The 19,673-nt window shown below is 38.3% G+C and overlaps 1 protein-coding gene across 2 annotated transcripts in view; it reads right to left on the bottom strand.

Moving 5' to 3' along the window:
• Positions 1-19,673, bottom strand: part of aopep (aminopeptidase O (putative)) — a 201,541-nt gene that overhangs the window by 14,659 nt on the left and 167,209 nt on the right. For both annotated transcript variants that reach the window (XM_057830790.1, XM_057830791.1), the window contains exon 14: positions 11,368-11,484. In XM_057830790.1, coding sequence (XP_057686773.1) covers positions 11,368-11,484 — 117 coding nt within the window. The remainder of the gene's footprint in view (positions 1-11,367; positions 11,485-19,673) is intronic.

Below are 19,673 nucleotides of genomic sequence, written 5' to 3'. Positions count from 1 at the left end.
GAAACACTCAATGAAAAACCAAGCGAGCACCGGGATAACATTTAAACTTCACCTGAACCTAAGCGATGCAAGACAAAAGTAAGCTCTTGTCATGTTGTGCTGCTGTTTTGACCCCAATAATTCTTAGACTTTAAAAACAGATGTGTCCAGCACGTTGGACTGACCTTCGACACAAACCTATATTAAAAGCACATTCCGGTGCACACGCACACATACAGGCCAGACATGACATGCTACCCATAGGAAAGAAAGCGGGCGAAAGTCACGCAGCAGGTCTCATACATGCGGACACATGCTCCACTTACTCGCATGTATGTATATGCGTGGTCACTCATAATGTCCCTAGGGCAGACAAGTTTGCGGGCAACCACCCCATTTTCTTTCAGCAGCACGGACTGAAACTGAAGCTTCGCACGCTAACACTCGTGAGTTTGCTGATGACTTAACAGTTTGGACACTAAAACAGATGCTGAATGAGTGGATTTTTCCGGCACCTTTCACTTACGATAAAGCTGCTGTGACAAACGTGAACGATTCATTTATGAATGTGTTCCCCTTTATGGATATATGATTACAAAGACTTGCACTATATAGCTTTTTTCCTACCACCAAGTATCCATTCATCCATCATTTTTCTCTTGACTACCACCAAGTATCCATTCATCCATCATTTTCCTCCTTACTGAAATGTAAGCTCCATAGCTACTACAGACATTTGTGGACACAATCTATTCTCAGTCCAAGTTGAGTCATTTTCTTTCTCAGGAACACGCAGCATTGATAGCTTATATTTTTTTGAAAATGAAGACAACAGCATCAGTAAGAGTGAAATTAGACATTATTAGCAGTGTTGCACGATTACCATTTTTTGCCTCCCAATACCGATTCCGACAGACGGCTGTGTGGTAGGCCTATCGATTGCTGCATTTTTTTTTAATTTATTTTTTTTAAATATAATTTTTTTCCTCTTTTAATACTCAATTACTGCATTCGCACTTGTATTGTAAAGTAATTGTTATCGTGGCTTGGTTAGACACAGCTTAACTCATTGTCTGCCATTGACAGTGCTAGACGTCAGATCCATTTAAAGTGGGGGATCTGGCAGTGAATTACCGTAATTTTCAGACTGTAAGGCACGCCTGGCTATAAGCAGCCACCCACAAAAATTGCATTTGTTCACAGATAAGCCACACTGGACTATAAGCTGCAGCTGTCCTCATTGTATTATGAGATATTTATACCAAAAAATATTAACTGATAAAACTTAATTTGACAGTGGCATCATACGACTGTCTAAGGCCAAATGAATCACCATGAAGCTTTGAACCAATGGGCTGCAAAGCTTCATTGCTTCAAGAAGTTTCATTTAGCCATCACTGCTTCCTTGGGGGCGACAGTCAACCTCTGCTGCCACCAGTTGTCAACACTTTTGTCATTCAACATGCCCCCTAGCATGCATTGCAATGCTACAGACGTAAATAACAATCATTAATTCATGTTCTGTTGTAATTATTTCTTCAGGTACTGTTCCAGTTTTTTCATTAATTGCTAGCTATGATATTTGGTATACTTTTGTAACAGGGTGGAAAGTTGGGGTGCCTAATTTTCCTACAGTCCCAAACGCATCATGCTCAATTGACTGCAACTCCTCCATCAGGCACTATAAATTGGCTCATGCTCAGCACCTGTGCATGAGCCAGGTTATTTGCCTTGACACGAGACCTGCTGAGAACCAGCTTTGAGCGGAGCCGGCTGCATGTGAGGTAGTTTTACATTTCTTGTGCTTATTGTGTTAAATGTGTTAACCCTTTGCTGTGCTTAGCAGTGGCCACCTGGAGTGAGAGAAGTCTGCCAACTGCTGTTTAATTAAGTTCCCTTTTGAGCCACTCAAATCGTTTTAAAGAATTTAACTAAACGTGCAGGGGAAGTTTTGCTTTTTTTGTGTGCCTTTTTCTTAGTTGGGGGCATTTTCACGTTTGAGTTGTTTGCAGTGGTTTTGTTTTTCTAAATATTCACTCAACCATTTTAAGGAATTTTGAATAAAGCATGTTTTATTTTTGATTGTTACAATGAATTCACTATAATAAACTGTTGTTCACTGTTGCCACCACCTCTGCTACTTCATTATTTTTGCCAGACCTGTGTTTTATTGTTAACAAGGGGCTTGCCTTCCCCGACACGGTTACACTTTACTTGACAGTGGTGCCATGAAACTGTCATAAGACCGTCATAATTATGACATGACAGTGCCACGAGCATTAACGAATGTTTATGACGGATGTCACTTTGTGTCATCCAGCAAATTATCTCACCTTTGAAAGGATGTAAAAAATCCGAGCTAAACATTAATGGAGTTAGTGGCATCATTTCCCTGACGATACTTAATGACATCTGTTATAAGTAGGGTTGTTCCGATCATGTTTTTTTGCTCCTGATCCGATCGTTTTAGTTTGAGTATCTGCCGATCCCGATATTTCCCGATCCGATTGCTTTTTTTTGCTCCCGATTCAATTCCAATCATTCCTGATAATTTTTCACGATCATATACATTTTGGCAATGCATTAAGAAAAAAATGAATAAAACTCGGACGAATATATACATTCAACATACAGTACATAAGTACTGTATTTGTTTATTATGACACTAAATCCTCAAGATGGCATTTACATTATTAACATTCTTTCTGTGAGAGGGATCCACGGATAGAAAAACTTGTGACTTTGTATACTGTGACTAAATATTGCCATCTAGTGTATTTGTTGAGCTTTCAGTAAATGATACTGCTGCCATGCCCAAATGCATTATGGGAAGTGGAACCATGACTGTGCGTAGTGCTACCAATTGATATATCTTCTCTGCGTTGGGAAATAACATAAGGTGTTTAAAAAAAGGTCAAATGCTACCTTGCTTCCCCACATTGCTTCCCATGATATTTCTAATCGTAGGGAGAGGGATTGTAAGGCTTTAGCCAATTAAAAAAAGCCTCCAAAGGCTGCCAAAATTCACTCTACTCATTTTACGCTGCCTTTTATCTCTCTATATAGGTAAAACGGCGCCATTACAGATTGAGCGTGACAATGCGTGAGTAGGTCGCGCAGCGCATGCATTAATATTAATATTTCAACGTGATACATTTAAAAAAAAAAAAATTACCACCATTATCGGGATAAAGTTGATAACCCTAACTTAAGCCTAAACTAAAGACTCTGGATGAGTGTAGCATATTATGTCTGTAACGTTAAATACAATTAGAAAACAATTTCATTAAAAAATATATATATATTTAAAAAAGGCATGGCCGATATTTTTTTGCCGATTCCAATACTTTGAAAATGACGTCATCGGACCCGATCGATCGGGACATGTCTAGTTATAAGCATTCATTAAGGCCCATGATAGTGTCACGTCATAATTATGATGGTCTGGCTTTTCAACAACAAAAATATAGTTCAGGATAAATAAAAGGCAGGAAAGTATTATACAATAAAATTGAGATTTAAAAAAAAAAAAATCCACATGTCGCGCTAAAAGTAAAAACAGAAGATAAAACATAAAATCCAAAAACATTAAAACCCTAAAAACCAGGCTACGTAGTCCGGAGAAAAGGGAATCTAAAAAAGTGGGTCTTTCACCGGTTAAAAATCGAGCAGCAGCCTTTTGAACAAGTTGCAGACGAGAAATAGAGGACTTGGAAAGACCAACATAAAGTGCATTGCAGTAGTCCAGATTTGTACTTTTAAAGGCATGAATTGCTTTTTCAAGGTCATGGCGACTAAGAAAAGGTTTCACTTAGAAACAGAGCTGGAAATAACTTGCTCTTACAGCACCACTAATATGTTTTTCAAAGGTGAGCCTATTAACGTGTGTCTGAAAAAAAAAAGGAGCCAGAGTTGAATACAAGGCCATTCATCATGGAAAGCGTGCCGAAAGTTATACAGTGTATCACAAAAGTGAGTACACCCCTCGCATTTCTGCAGATATTTAAGTATACTTTTCATGGGACAACACTGACAAAATGACACAATGAAAAGTAGTGTGTGTGCAGCTTATATAATAGAGTTAATTCATTTTCCACTCAAAATAACTCAAAATACAGCCATTGATATCTGAACCCCTGGCAACAAAAGTGAGTACACCCCATGGAAACTACGTACATCCCTAAATGTCCGAATTGAGTACTGCTTGTCATTTTCCCTCCAAAATGTCATGTGACTCATTACAGGAGTGCTGTCAGCATTGCTGCAGAGATTGAAGAGGTGGGGGGGGTCAGCCTGTTAGAGCTCAGACAATACGCCGCACTCTACATCAAATTGGTGTTCATGGCTGTTACCCCAGGAGGACGCCTCTTCTGAAGACGGTACACAAGAAAGCCCGCAAACAGTTTGGTGAAGACATGTCAACAAAACACATGGATTACTGGAACCATGTCCTATGGTCTGATGAGCCGGGCGGGCTTTCTTGGGGAAAATAAATTACCTCTATTATATAAGCTGCACTCAGACTACTTTTCATTGTGTCAAAGTGTCATTTTGTCAGGGCTGTACCATGAAAAGGTATACTTAAATATCTGCAGAAATGCGAGGAGTGTACTCACTTTTGCGATACACAGCACATTCAGTTTTGCTTTCGTTAAGATGCAAATGTTTTATGCTAGCCACTGCTTCACATCAGAAATTCAGTCCATCAATTTAGTGAGAGCAAGTTGTTCGTTGTTGAAAATGAAAAGAGATATTGTGATTCTTTATAATTGATCTTAAAGGTAACAAATAAAGTGCAAACAAAACAGGCCCTAAAATAGAGCCTTGTGGCACCCTACAAGACAGAGAGGTTTATGAGGAGGAAGATTCTCCAATCATTTAAAATCAAATAGATTGGATATGTTCTAGTGCTAAACTCTTTTAATTTCACAGCAGAAGGATGATTTGACGCCACACGACTGTACTTCTATCATCAGCTTGGGAAGGGCGACAAGCAGTGCTATTTTTACGACATCGCGCGTATCAGGTGCCATCTTTGGTAGGGCGACCAGAGGTTGGAAACTAAATCACGAAAAGTCAATCTCACAACATAGGCACGCTATTTCTTAGTACTCACAGATACAGATGATCCAATTTTAGTGCCAAATCGGTACCGATACTTACTAGTATCGGTGGGTCATTATTCATTATTAGTATACAGTAAAGCCCCTCTTCAATAGCATTTAATATAGCTTTGATTTCATTTGTAGAACATGAAAACGCCATTGTTTGCTCCTTTTTGGAGTTTCAAATAAGGTTATAAATTAGACTTGATTTGGCCAAAGCCAGTATTTGTAGGTGTGAGGCACTCACTTTTGTTGATACCTAGTATGTTACATGTGGAAACATGGCAAAATCTGGCAACTAAGGTATGTGCCATTACACTACTTTTTTTGTCATTAAAAAAAATTAAAAAAAACTTTTATGAATAGGGACACTGTTGTCCGACTCTGAATCGGCAAATGCGCGCTATAGGGTCTATTCAAGGTTCAAATTCTATATGTTTTCTTACGAACATACGGGTAGAAGTGTTTTCCCCAAATGCGAAAAATGTACAAGAAGCACAGTATACAATTACAATTAATTTTAATAGCGGAATTATAAGAATAGAATTATTTTACAAGTTGATTATTTTAGCTGTTTAGGGGCATTTCATAGACAGAAAATGTGAAAATTGACAGATAGTAGGGTTCATTGTCTAACCTACCATGTGTGACACAAACATCCACTTTCAAAAACTATGAAGCGAAGACAAATTGGGGCCCCATTTGGGGGGGTATACTGAGCAATAGTCAATATTTTTTTTCCTTTTGTAAAAAATATGTCAACCTATTCCCCGGTTTTGTAAAGTTGTAAAGAGGTTGAAAATACAACAAATATAGCTTATACATTACACATACTTTATGTTTAAGGTCCAGGCACTGTTATGAAGATTGCATCTAGAGTATCATCGGTCTTGTAAAAAGAAGATGCAGAAGAAGCGCACATAGAAGGAATCAATGCAGATAATGAACACACTTCTCCGGATGAGAAATGTGCCTTGAGAAAGGTGTACGTATTTGCTTAAGTGTTTTTCCATGCAGGACCATCAGCATAATGGCCCTGTATATTTTTAGTAGACACTCAAGGTTTTTCCTGGAAACTCAAGAGTAAGACTCTCCTCCCGAGTGCTGGGAAGTTCAACTCAGTGTAGAGATCCTGGACCGGGGGCCAAATTTCAAGTGGGTAAACGACAAAGACCTTAATGATGTGGTTACTTCATTTTTACTCTGACCTTGGTTGACTTCAGATTGTTCAAATTGGAACTTTTCCCATAGGATATTATGTAGAGTAAATTGATCACCTGGATTATTTCATGTCTATTAATGTCCTTGCTATGTCATTTTAATGATTTGTTTTAATACTGTACATGAAAACGTGCAATGACTGACAACAATTTAGGAGTGAATTACTGAGATACATTACTGAAATCTCAGCTTCTCAGGATATGACGGTGCTACCAGTCACGAGTCGTTGTTAGACAATGGCCTTTGTTGGTAGATGATACGACGTCACATTTGCATGTACAAGTGCAATTGTGTTTTGTTTGTTTGTTTTTTGCCACCAAAACCAAAACACCTTAAGGGAACTTTTCATAAAAGGATATGAGTTTTTTATGAGTTATTGCGATATGAGTTTCAAATGGTGTGTTTTTTTAGGGCTGTCAAACGATTAAAATTTTTAATCGAGTTAATTACAGCTTAAAAATTCATTAATCGTAATTAATCGCAATTCAAACCATCTATAAAATATGCCATATTTTTCTGTAAATTATTGTTGGAATGCAAAGATAAGACGCAAGATGGATATATACATTCAAAATACAGTACATAAGGACTATTTGTTTAATATAACAATAAATCAACAAGATGGCATTAACATTATTAACATTCTGTTAAAGCGATCCATGGATAGAAGGACTTGTAGTTCTTAAAAGAAAAATGTTTAAATTTTATATTAAAACCCCTCTTAATGTTTTCGTTTTAATAAAATTTGTAAAATTTTCAGTCAAAAAATAAACTAGTAGCCCGCCATTGTTGATGTCAATAATTACTTACACAATGCTCATGGGTGCTGAAGCCTATAAAATCAGTCGCACCCAAGCGCCAGCAGAGGGCGGCAAAACCCCATAAAACACAGTCAACAAGTGGGCATTTCACTGTACTGTCATTTAAATCTGTCTGAGCGGGGGGAGTGCGTTAATTGCGTCAAATATTTTAACGTGATTAATTTAAAAAATTAATTAACGCCCGTTAACGCGATAATTTTGACAGCCCTAGCTTTTTTGTGATCACAGGTTGCGCTATATTTACAGTTTAAATCTTTCAGCGACAGTGGTCAACGGTGGAAAATTATTCAAAAGTTATCATTGGCTTCACTGCCAGCCCAGGTCAGAGAGTGTGTGTTGACTGCAATAGACATCCAATCCATTTCAACTGGGAGGGGCTAGACCTGAAAGTGATTGAACGATTGGGTGGTTATAGAGTATGTGTTGTGGTAGTTCGTAAAAAAGTTAGTAAAAGAAGGGAATCAACACGGCAATAGACGTCTAATCCGAGTTAAGATACGTGAGGTCACAAGAGATTTCTTAAACAACAAAACAGAACAAAATTCCAGAAAAAATACAGATGGGCCACACTTATTTCAATTGATGGCTTTCTCCTTGTATATTTTTATTCTTATCTTGAGTTTTAGTTTTTAAATTTATTTTATTTTATTTAGAATTATGATTTTTTTTTTTTCAATTTGCATTTAAAAAAATATTTAAATATTTTCCCCCCAAAATGGATCCCTAAATTTATTCAGTTATTTTATATCAAATTATATATAAATACATGCACATGCACATACAGTTTGGACACACCTCTTCCAATGCAACACAAATTTAGGTCCCAAGGTATAACGTGGTATGAAAACATCAAGGTTTCAAAACCGCAAAAATTTTCCGTCATACCGTCCCTAAGGTATTAGCTATTTTTTATGTCCCAAAAATGAATGTAGAAACCCCTCGCTTGCAGCTATAAGGCTCAACCTTCCCCAACCGGTTGTTGCTCAGTGTCAGTGAGTCAGCTGTGCTACATGACGGCTGGAAGAGTTGAAACTCCTGAACCTTTTCCCCCATCAAAGAAAACGAAAACACTAGTATGGGAATACTTCAGTAGAGGAGGGCCAACCGACATGTAAAACATGTTTGTAGAGGGCGGCTGCTGAGGAGACAAAGCATCCAATATGATTTCGCAGCAACACTTTCATTCCCACCAGCTACGAGAGTTAACTCCAGCGTGTTTAGTGTGTCTAGTTGTGGCACATGCCTAGTCCCAACCCCATTGATAAAGCAATAAATTCCACTAGTTAACCCTGAAAAGGCATACCTATGATTTCAAAAACCATTTTTGGTGACTCCCTCTTGAAGCTCATCAACAGAATGGCAAGAGTGCAAAAAAGTCATCAGAGTAAAGGGTGGCTATTTTGAAGATACTAGAATATTATACGTTTTTAGTAGGGCTGTCAAATGATTAAAATTTTTAATCGAGTTAATTACAGCTTAAAAATAATCATAATTAATCGCAATTCAAACCATTTATAAAATATGCCATATTTTTCTGTAAATTATTGTTGCAACGGAAAGATAAGACACAAGACAGATATATACATTCAGCATACGGTACATAAGTACTGTATTTTTTTATTATAACAATAAATTAAGAAGTTGGCATTAACATTATTAACATTCTCTTAAAGCGATCCATGGATAGAAAGACTTGTAGTTCTTAAAAGATAAATGTTAGTACAAGTTATAGAAATTTTACATTAAAACCCCTCAATGTTTTTGTTTTATTAACATTTGTAAAATTTTCTATCAAAAAATAAACTAGTAGCTCGCCATTGTTTATGTCAATAATTACACCATGCTCACTCATGGTACTAACCCATAAAATTAGTTGGACCCAAACGCCAGCAGAGGGCGCCAAACACCAAAAAACAAGTAACAAGCGGACATTACACTGTACTGTCATTTTAGTCTGTTTGAGCGGGGCATGTGCGTTAATTGCGTGATTAATTGATTCATGCGTGATTAAACGTGATTAATTAAAAAAAAAAAAAACATTAATTACCCCCTGTTAAGGCGATAATTTTGACAGCCCTAGTTTTTAGTTATTTCACTTTTTTTGCTAAGTACGTAATTCCACACATGTTCATTATTAGTTTTATTCCTTCAGTGAAAATTTACAAAATAGTCATGAAAATAAAGAAAACGCACAAATGAAAAGGTGTGTCCAAACTTTTGGCCTGAACTGTATATACTTACATACCTTTTTTTCCATTTTTTTTAAACCTATTCATAATATGAACTTTATTCAATATGAAATACAATAAGATACTGCTCCCAAGAAGAAAAATACTATAGAATTTTTATTTTCTGGTGTTAAAAATCACTATCATTGTGTAGAATGCAATGTTGTTTACATCCACACACCCCTCACAACTCGATAAATATGTATTTGAAAACCTAAAGATGTCATTCTAAAGCAGTAGTGTTGACGCACTTACATAAACCACCACTCATTGGTTATAATCTAATAAAAATGTAAATGCACTCGCCTATCTTCGGTCGGAATAAAAGTAAAACATACATGTGGTTTTAGTAGTAGCGGTGTGCCAAAAAAATCAAATTATTAGATGCATCGAGATTCGACACGTGATGATTCGATTACCATTCATAAATGTTCAAAAACGATGATTTTCCCTAATAATTTTATGACAGCCGCTAGCAGCGGAATGAAATTCAAACACATCTGCCGCCCGGACACCTTTAATAGACGCACGCACAACGTTATGATGGTTGCAGCTGAAGTTACTGAGCGAGAGATTTACTCCTGTTCAAAAGACTCAAACATAAATTTGTGTATGAGACAGGCAGGGACCCGGCGGTCGCGCTTTGGATCCTCTTCTGTGCGCAAGTTATTTTTAAGAGCAAGAGGGGAAGAGAGATAGTTCGGTACTCCTTGTCTTTCAGTTGTCCAGCAGTAGGTTCAAGGCGTGTTAGTCAGCAAAAAACTAAGAACTTTTACCAAGTCCCGTGTCCGTCTATCAGAGGTGCATACATGAACCCTTTTGTACTGTTTAGCTTTTATTGTTGTCGTTTTTGAGATGTTACTAGTTAGCCCCAAGCGCTATGCTAATTAGCGACTTCGCTAACATGTATCTCCATGTCAATTTGTGTGTTGTTTGGTGGTGTACAAAAGTTACTCCAGATGCAGATTGTGTAAAACCAGAATTAAGTACAGCGGTAACTCTACAAACATGCGAAATAGTACAGAAATCTGTGAAAACAAAGTACATTGGTTAAAAAAAAGTTTTTTTTAAAGACAGTTTGTTTGTTCCCAGACAATGTGGAATTCATTCCACCAGTGTAAATTAAATTGTATTTTTGAGAGAAATAAGTACTGCTTTTGAAACAGCTAATGTTTTTGCACCTTCTTGTGAAAAAGAGCATCTCAAGGTCAGCTGTGTGTTGTATAGGCGTGTTGAGAAATAAGCACCGCTTTTAAAATGGTTAATGTTTTTTAACTTTCTTGTAAAAAAAATTTAATTGATTAATTAATTAATTAAAAAAAAAAAACAGCTTATGGGCATCTTTTGTTATATGGGCATGTTTCCATTGTTCCTGTTGAATCATTAGGAAATAATGGACATAAATTTGTTTGGCTAATTTTATTAATTAGCAATGTATGATCCATCGATAATCGAGATAATCGTGACCATCGCCTATACCGTGATCATCCCTCAATAATCAAATTGTAGCACCCTGAATTGTAATCGAATCGAATTGTGGGGTGCCTAAGATGGCGCAGCCTTAGTTAGTAGTCCTTATTGAGCTGAGGTCCCGCATGATGCCACATGTGACGCTTGTTTGACCTTTGGTCTGACTTTGTTTTTAACTTCAAATTGTACAACCTTCCGTAAATTCTACTCATTAGATTGTGTACCTAATAGTACGACCAGCGGGTGCAGCAGAGAACAAATAGAGATGAGTAAAGCACGCACACACTCATGCGCACACACATATTGTTAATAGCACCATTAAGGATCTTTGTGCAGCACTAAAAAAACATGACGTGCATACTTGTGGGATTTTACTCAGTAATGGCGGCCGTAAAGAGGAGAGTTGCTATTACGGGGAGAATTTACTACGCATTACTCAGCGCGGTGCAAGCTGGGTCGAACAACGAGAGAAGACCTTGCACTCGTTATTCTAAGAGACTGTGTGTATGTTCGTGTTTCTACGTGTGCGTGTGTGTAGCTTACCTCAGCGTCTTGGCTGTGCAAGTCATAGGTATGAGCCAGAGCATGCATGGTAGATGCGCTCAGCTTGGTTTCGTCTAAGAGGAGCTCCAAAAGCAGGATGAGTTGCTCTGAGGTTATCTGGAGACAAAAAAATATTTCATCACATTAATGTACTCTGCATAAATGCCACCTCACACAAAAAAACTCATCAGAATTGAGCATATTATATACTTGCAAACGCATTTTCATTTCGGGGCATTTCCCGAAAGTTTCATTTTGCGCTCGGCAGAGAGACAGAACACATCAATATAAGTCAATTAAAGCATCCGTTCAAAGGCAAGAAGCATGGAGATAATAAAAGTGAGCCAAACGTGGTAATGAAATAAATATGCTAAAATGAGCGCATCCCTTGCAACTGGGGGAATATTAGGGAAAAGGGCAGAAATGGAGTGTTAAGAAGAGGAATTAAGAAAGCAATAAAAGTGTGATATTTTAATAAAGCTGAGGGAGTAAGTAGACTAAATGCTCGTCCTGAAGGGCAAAAGCAGCAGAGAAAAACCTCTTCAGAACGACAAAACGCTTAGATTTATTTTCTTCTGATGACAAATGCCACGAGGGACGTTGACAAGTCAGCAGCGGATTGAAGAGATTATTCCTGCAATAGATGTGGGCAGCGATGTGCCACAGTGATTCAGACTCCTCCAGGGAGGGTACGCTCTCAACTTGCAGGCACCTGCCCTGTGAGGTTCTTCTTCTGGGATGCAATTAATGGTTCAGGCCTCCGTAGAGGCTGATGTGAAAGTAGGTGTGAGAGAGTGAAGCACAACCAAGGAGAACATTGTGCTAAAATACATCCATTTGAACAATACATCCATCCACACAATATTTCCCGTTCACTCATCCTTCCACCCACTCCTCCAATTTATATCCACTTTCTATAGCACTTGTACTCTTTAAGGTCTCGGGTGAGCTGCAGCCTATCAGTGATGATTTTAGAAAGAGATGGTTCACCACGGACTGGTCAACAGCCAGTATCTGGGCATATATCAACAAATGACTAGTCACACTCAAACCTAAGGACAATTTGAAGTCTTTGATGAACATGCATGTTCTTGAATTCTAGAAGGAAGCCACAACATACAGGAAGGCATGAGTCAGGTAACGGGTTTCAAATCCAGAACCCCAGAATTTTGAAGCAAATGTGCTGACAGCTACCGTAATTTTTGGATTATAAGATGCTACCTTTTTCCATAATTTTGAATCCTGCATCTAATAGTGCAGTGCACCTTATTTGTTCATTTATTTGGGTTAATAGGTAACACTTTATTTGACAGTGACGTCATAAAACTCATAAAACCGTCATAATTAAGACATGACACTATCATGGGCATTAATGAATGCTTATGACCAGGGGTGCACATATTTCTTTTGCCCAGGTTCTCAGAGGAGGACCTGGAGATGTGACTTGGTCCTCATTGAGCTTGAGAGCCGACCCGCCTGATGCGATAAAATTATGACAAGCTTTACTTAGAGCCAATTACCTTTAATTAATTATATAAACAATTAACGCTTGATTAACATCAACTGGCAATTAACAACAAAACTGCCATTACTTTGAAGTGAAATGTAAAGAAATAAACATACAAGCACTAATTCAAAATAAAGGGCATTCATATGCGGCTCCCGCATTAACTCCAAGCCTTTGTAAAAGTGGGATGTCCTCCTCATAAGAGCTCATTGAACGTGCATGTTTAGCTTTGTGAAATGCGAGCAAAAACACGTTTGTCAGTGCATGGCGCTGTTCATCAATAACTTTTTTCCGCCACTTGTCCATAGGGCGAGTGGGGTCCTGTCTGACATCGATAGTTTGCTTGATTGCCACGTGCTCTGTGTTTTTTCGTGCTTTTCAAAGTTTGGATGGCTAAAATTCTTTGACCCTACATAAAATGCGCTGCTCTTATTAGCGAAATTGGGATTCTCACGGCAAATGTTGCACCACATTTCCGTGCGAGCATCATTTGCTTCTAGCCATGGTACCTCCTGCAGCCACTTTTCAGCAAAAGTCCTTTTTTTCGGTAGCTCCGGTGACGTCTCTGTCGTCTGTCTGTCTTTTGACAGTCATTAATGCTTATGACAGTGTTATAATTATGATAAATAAAGTGTTACCCGTTAATATCTTTTGGTGTAAATATCCCATAATACAGTGAGGACAGCAACAGCATATAGTCCAGTGCGGCTTATGTATGAACAAATGACGTTTCCGTGTCAAATTTGGTGGGTGGGGCTTATAGTCAAGCCTTATAGTCCGAAAACTACGGTATTTAGCCATGCTATTGCCCTGTGAAATTCATCTTGTTGCCAATGTCCAGTCAACCCCATCCACCTCCTCAATATACAGTGCCTTGCAAAAGTATTCGGCCCCCTTGAATCTTGCAACCTTTCGCCACATTTCAGGCTTCAAACATAAAGATATGAAATTTAATTTTTTTTGTCAAGAATCAACAACATGTAGGACACAATCGTGAAGTGGAACAACATTTATTGGATAATTTAAACTTTTTTAACAAATAAAAAACTGAAAAGTGGGGCGTGCAATATTATTCGGCCCGTTTACTTTCAGTGCAGCAAACTCACTCCAGAAGTTCAGTGAGGATCTCTGAATGATCCAATGTTGTCCTAAATGACCGATGATGATAAATAGAATCCACCTGTGTGTAATCAAGTCTCTGTATAAATGCACCTGCTCTGTGATAGTCTCAGGGTTCTGTTTAAAGTGCAGAGAGCATTATGAAAACCAAGGAACACACCAGGCAGGTCCGAGATACTGTTGTGGAGAAGTTTAAAGCCGGATTTGGATACAAAAAGATTTCCCAAGCTTTAAACATCTCAAGGAGCACTGTGCAAGCCATCATATTGAAATGGAAGGAGCATCAGACCACTGCAAATCTACCAAGACCCAGCCGTCCTTCCAAACTTTCTTCTCAAACAAGGAGAAAACTGATCAGAGATGCAGCCAAGAGGCCCATGATCACTCTGGATGAACTGCAGAGATCTACAGCTGAGGTGGGAGAGTCTGTCCATAGGACAACAATCAGTCGTACACTGCACAAATCTGGCCTTTATGGAAGCGTGGCAAGAAGAAAGCAATTTCTCGAAGATATCCATAAAAAGTCTCGTTTAAAGTTTGCCACAAGCCACCTGGGAGACACACCAAACATGTGGAAGAAGGTGCTCTGGTCAGATGAAACCAAAATTGAACTTTTTGGCCACAATGCAAAACGATATGTTTGGCGTAAAAGCAACACAGCTCATCACCCTGAACACACCATCCCCACTGTCAACCATTGGGGGTGGCAGCATCATGGTTTGGGCCTGCTTTTCTTCAGCAGGGACAGGGAAGATGGTTAAAATTGACGGGAAGATGGATGCAGCCAAATACAGGAACATTCTGGAAGAAAACCTGTTGGTATCTGCACAAGACCTGAGACTGGGACGGAGATTTATCTTCCAACAGGACATTATCCAAAACATAAAGCCAAATCTACAATGGAATGGTTCAAAAATAAACGTATCCAGGTGTTAGAATGGCCAAGTCAAAGTCCAGACCTGAATCCAATCGAGAATCTGTGGAAAGAGCTGAAGACTGCTGTTCACAAACACTCTCCATCCAACCTCACTGAGCTCGAGCTGTTTTGCAAGGAAGAATGGGCAAGAATGTCAGTCTCTCGATGTGCAAAACTGATAGAAACATACCCCAAGCGACTTGCAGCTGTAATTGGAGCAAAAGGTGGCGCTACAAAGTATTAACGCAAGGGGGCCGAATAATATTGCACGCCCCACTTTTCATTTTTTTATTTGTTAAAAAAGTTTAAATTATCCAATAAATTTTGTTCCACTTCACGATTGTGTCCCACTTGTTGTTGATTCTTGACAAAAAATTAAAATTTTATATCTTTATGTTTGAAGCCTGAAATGTGGCGAAAGGTTGCAAGGTTCAAGGGGGCCGAATACTTTTGCAAGGCACTGTACATCGACTCCCAAATCCTTTAATCATTCATTAAACCAGCCAATTTATCCGCCCAATAATAGTTAGTTATGTAATATATATATTTATATATTTTATTTTTCTACTTCCTTTGCGTTATGTTGTATGATCTATTTCATTACAGTTGTTAAAGGTTAGGTTTGGTTTGGTTAGGTTAGGCATATGGAAGGATTCAAATGTGTTTTTTTGTTGTGGAATTCCAGTTTTACCCCGATTATAAAATTTAATGTGGCGTTTCAGCGGTGCTTGGAATGAATTAGGGCATTTACATGGAAAAAGTATCTCTACTTATGGAATTTTCTGGTTGTGAGAATAATTCCAGAACTAATTCATGTCATAAGTAGAGGTACAACTGTACCCTATTGTTCTGTTAACACTTCATATTTTATTTACACCATCCAGCTTTCAACAAGGCATCAAACTACCAAATTAGACAACAGTCCATAAACCACCTCTTTACACTTTGTAACACCTATCCACTCAGCAAAAATGGTAATGTCTCAAACCACTCATTTCATCTTACCTCTCCAACTATCACTAAACACACATCCAACCATGAAACCAACTAGCTCTCCATAAAGTCAACCATCCATCCGGCAACCACAAAAGACAATCCACGCTACCCAAAAAAGCCAAACATTACCTGTTTTCCTTCCTTCATCTTTGGATCCAAACAACCATCTATTCATCATTACAACCACACATGCATCCATTAATCTCATCAAAAGGAAACAGCCATCCGTAATTCACATGTGCAGTAGGGGTGTGACAAAATATAGAAATGGTCATATATCGTGATACTCTGTATCCCAAGAGGTTATCGATAGGCTCCTAATAAGAATTGACATATCATTTTAAAAAGGTGTCACTGTTTGTTAAAGGAACCGGCAATTTGCCACTTAAATCTTCCACTGGAATAGTGTCTCTGTCAGTGTTGACACTGATTACTTGAAAAATAATTTAACTACTTATTACTGATTACGCCTCAAAAAGTAATCTAGTTACTTTACTGATTACTTTATCATCAGAGTAACTGAGTTACTTTCAAAGTAATTTATCGGTTACTCTTTACCAATTTTTTCCCTTTGCTGCCTCAACATAAGAATGACAACAGAAAAATGTCATCACATGTAATTGACTTTCCGATAATTGAATTTGTAGGGGAAAATCAGGATTTTTCACATAAGGCTTAATCTTCGAGTTAGTTAGGGTTTAATTAGTCGATGGAGTTGATTTCAACCAGCATTGAATCGCGCTAGCTTAGCAAATGAACGAATGTTCATTCGCTGCCACCCTCCCTAATCAAATGAATTTGACGTCTACTAGTGATAAAAATACACAGCAGAAGCATGAAAAGAGTTTAACCTTTTATTACTTGTATAGTAATAGTCTTTAATGTACACTATCTCTGCATGTAGTCGTGGTTACTGAGAGAATAAAACCCAGTATAAACACACCTACACACACACTGGAGACCATTTAACGTGAAAACATGATATCCAGCCCTCATTTTCACCTTCCTCCCTCCATAATGTAAAGCTTGAGTGTTCTCTGAAGCGGAGCGTCAATCTCTGGAGGGTTTCTGTGGGGCCCACCCCTGATCTGGCTCACCCTCTCACCCTTTGAAAAGTCCAAAGCAATAAACCATAACTGTTTCACGCACACTCAGAGATCCACTAGCTGTGAGTTCCTGGTGCACCTCTATGAACACATGCTGCTAATCAATATGTCTGCGCCACTGTCGCCATAACAATTTAGCAGCAAGCAATGGCACACACTCAAAAAAATCTGAATGTTCAACTAAACATGACGTGAGTTATTTTAGAATGAAATATGAGTGTCAGTTTTTCCCCCTTAACCTGAGATATACATTTTTTCCCCCTTTTTTTCCTTAGTGCACGATACATAAACCATACAACATACATGCTATACATACCAAACAGATAAGCTCTCAACGTTTTTCTCCTCGACTGCATATCATGGCATTATTTAGTGGAAGGCCTTTATTTCGATAAAAGCATTTTTGAAATAATATCAAACAGGAACTTAGACAGACGGTAACAGTTGAGCAACGTCCCAGAATGTAAACATAGGTGCACTTATCTTAGTTGAGTGCTCATGACTGAGTCGAATAGTCACCAAGTCATCTAAAAGCATCTTTACTACTGAGCAATAATTCCTTTGCAATGTGTGGGAATATTCCAAATTCATATTTCATCAGATGAGACAGCAGCTTAGTTTTTCATGCCTGTGTGTACAATACAGCAGTTAGGAACTGAGATTAGGGATGCCCTAAAATAAAAATGGGAGTTTTTTTCTATGAAGGCTTGAAGGGAACCTCGGACTTAAAGACTTGTAGGCTCTAATAAGCCACAATTGTTCTCTTTTACTAAAATATGTTGTTAGAAGCACATCAAATATTGCCATTGATTTAAAGTTCTATAATATTTAGCACATATTTTGACCTACGGAGGGTGCCCTGGCGCAATGGATGCGCAGGGTGATGACATAGTTTGTCACTGTCACTATACAAACTGGAATTCCTTCATCGCGGCGAGACATACAACACATGTGCAAATCGGTTAAAAGCGGCGAGTACTTACTATTTGTGTTTTTATTGAGTCTTTTATAACCTTTTCAATGCCTTAAAATACTTTTTGCATGTGTTTCCCTCTCATACTTTTAAGCGTTGTGTTTTCTTGTGGTAGCTTTAAAGCAGATTGTTGATCTGTTGACCAAATTAGCCACGTACAGTATTTAAACCATTCTCATTTGATATTTGTGGGTTTAAGTTTATCTTAAGGTAGCTTTAGTATGTTCTGTCTATATGCATCAAACCAGAACAAGCTAAAAGCACACGGTAGTACTTTGGGTGTCGAATTCACCTCTTTTAGGACGTTTCGCCGGTGTAGAACATTTTGGCAGACCAACAGTTTTGTCAAACTCTCGTGTCATCTCATCCCGTCTTTCCTGTTCATTTTGCTTTTGCTACTCATTTTGTGAAATATCGACATGTCATTCTCATTAATGTTCCTCACGGGTGCAAATTGAAAGAACTGAACAGATGACATTTTCAGTCATACTCTGGAAGCCTGGCAGTGTAACCCTGTGACATCACTGCCCTGCGACATCAACAACAATGGCGAACTACTGTTAAACTAATTTTACAAATTGTATAAAAACAAAAACATCAAGTGGCATTTTAATATCAAATTATTTTAACTAATAATGTTTATCTTTTAAGAACTACAAATCTCTCTATCCCTATAAACACTGTAAATACTGTAAAACTTGTTTCAGTGGACACTGGCCTTATTTGATTGTAGAACGACTAGCGAGAATTCTCCATTAGATGGCAATGTCAGCATGTCGCTGCATGTCTGGACAGTCGAGTAAGAACAGCATCTTAATGAAAAGCTAGCTGAAGCTAGTTTACTTACTTACTGAAGTTAATGCTTGATTCTTAAGCACAAGAACTTAACAGCTTACATGCACGCTTTAAAGTACGTGCTGTGAACCCCGTCTGGCCACCTCACACCTTTTGCCTGGTGACCAGGGTATCCACATTGCTTAAACTGGCCCGAGTGGTTGTTATGCTAAGCAATGTCGGATGCCCTGGCAACCGGGAAACATATGCAGTGGTTCCTCTAAATACAGAATTTTCAGGTTAAGACACACCTCAATGGGAAAATATTGCCTCTGTTTACAAAAGAAATTTCAGGATACGAAAGGCAAAAAAACAGTATGGCTGGTAGTCGCAGCTCCCAGAGTTTAATGACCCTAGCATTCCTGCCATCCAACTGGCTAAGAGGGACCTCAACTGTAAGTGTATGTGTGTATCCCAGCATCCTTTTCATTCACCCTTCGTGTTCTAACAGCTTTGTATTAACATGAGTGCATTAACTTTTATTTTTTATTCTTGGTATTTTACCTTAGGCACAACTCTGATTTTATGCTTATTGTGCAATAATTTAAATGTAACATGTACAGGCAGTCCCCGGGTTACGACGTACCAGACTGTGATTTCGACTTTACGACTCTGAGTCTCGTCCGGTATTTTGTCTCTAGTTGTTTTTTTAAATTTGGTATTTTTATTTATTTTTTAAACAATGTAGACCAGACATGTCCAAAGTCCGGCCCGGGGGCCAAATGCGGCCCTTGGTCAAATTTCATCCGGCCCCCAGCCTCTGTCATAAAATCAATAACGTCTGGCCCGCACACAGACCTAATAAATTGGTCCGCAGTACTGCTACCAGCATATGAAGTTGCCTCCACACTAAAT

Source organism: Corythoichthys intestinalis, chromosome 3 (genome assembly GCF_030265065.1).
Source record: "Corythoichthys intestinalis isolate RoL2023-P3 chromosome 3, ASM3026506v1, whole genome shotgun sequence".
In the NCBI taxonomy this organism is placed as follows: Eukaryota; Metazoa; Chordata; class Actinopteri; order Syngnathiformes; family Syngnathidae; genus Corythoichthys; species Corythoichthys intestinalis.
The sequence above is the reverse complement of the archived record's forward strand: the minus strand, read 5'-3'. Positions and strand labels throughout refer to the sequence as shown.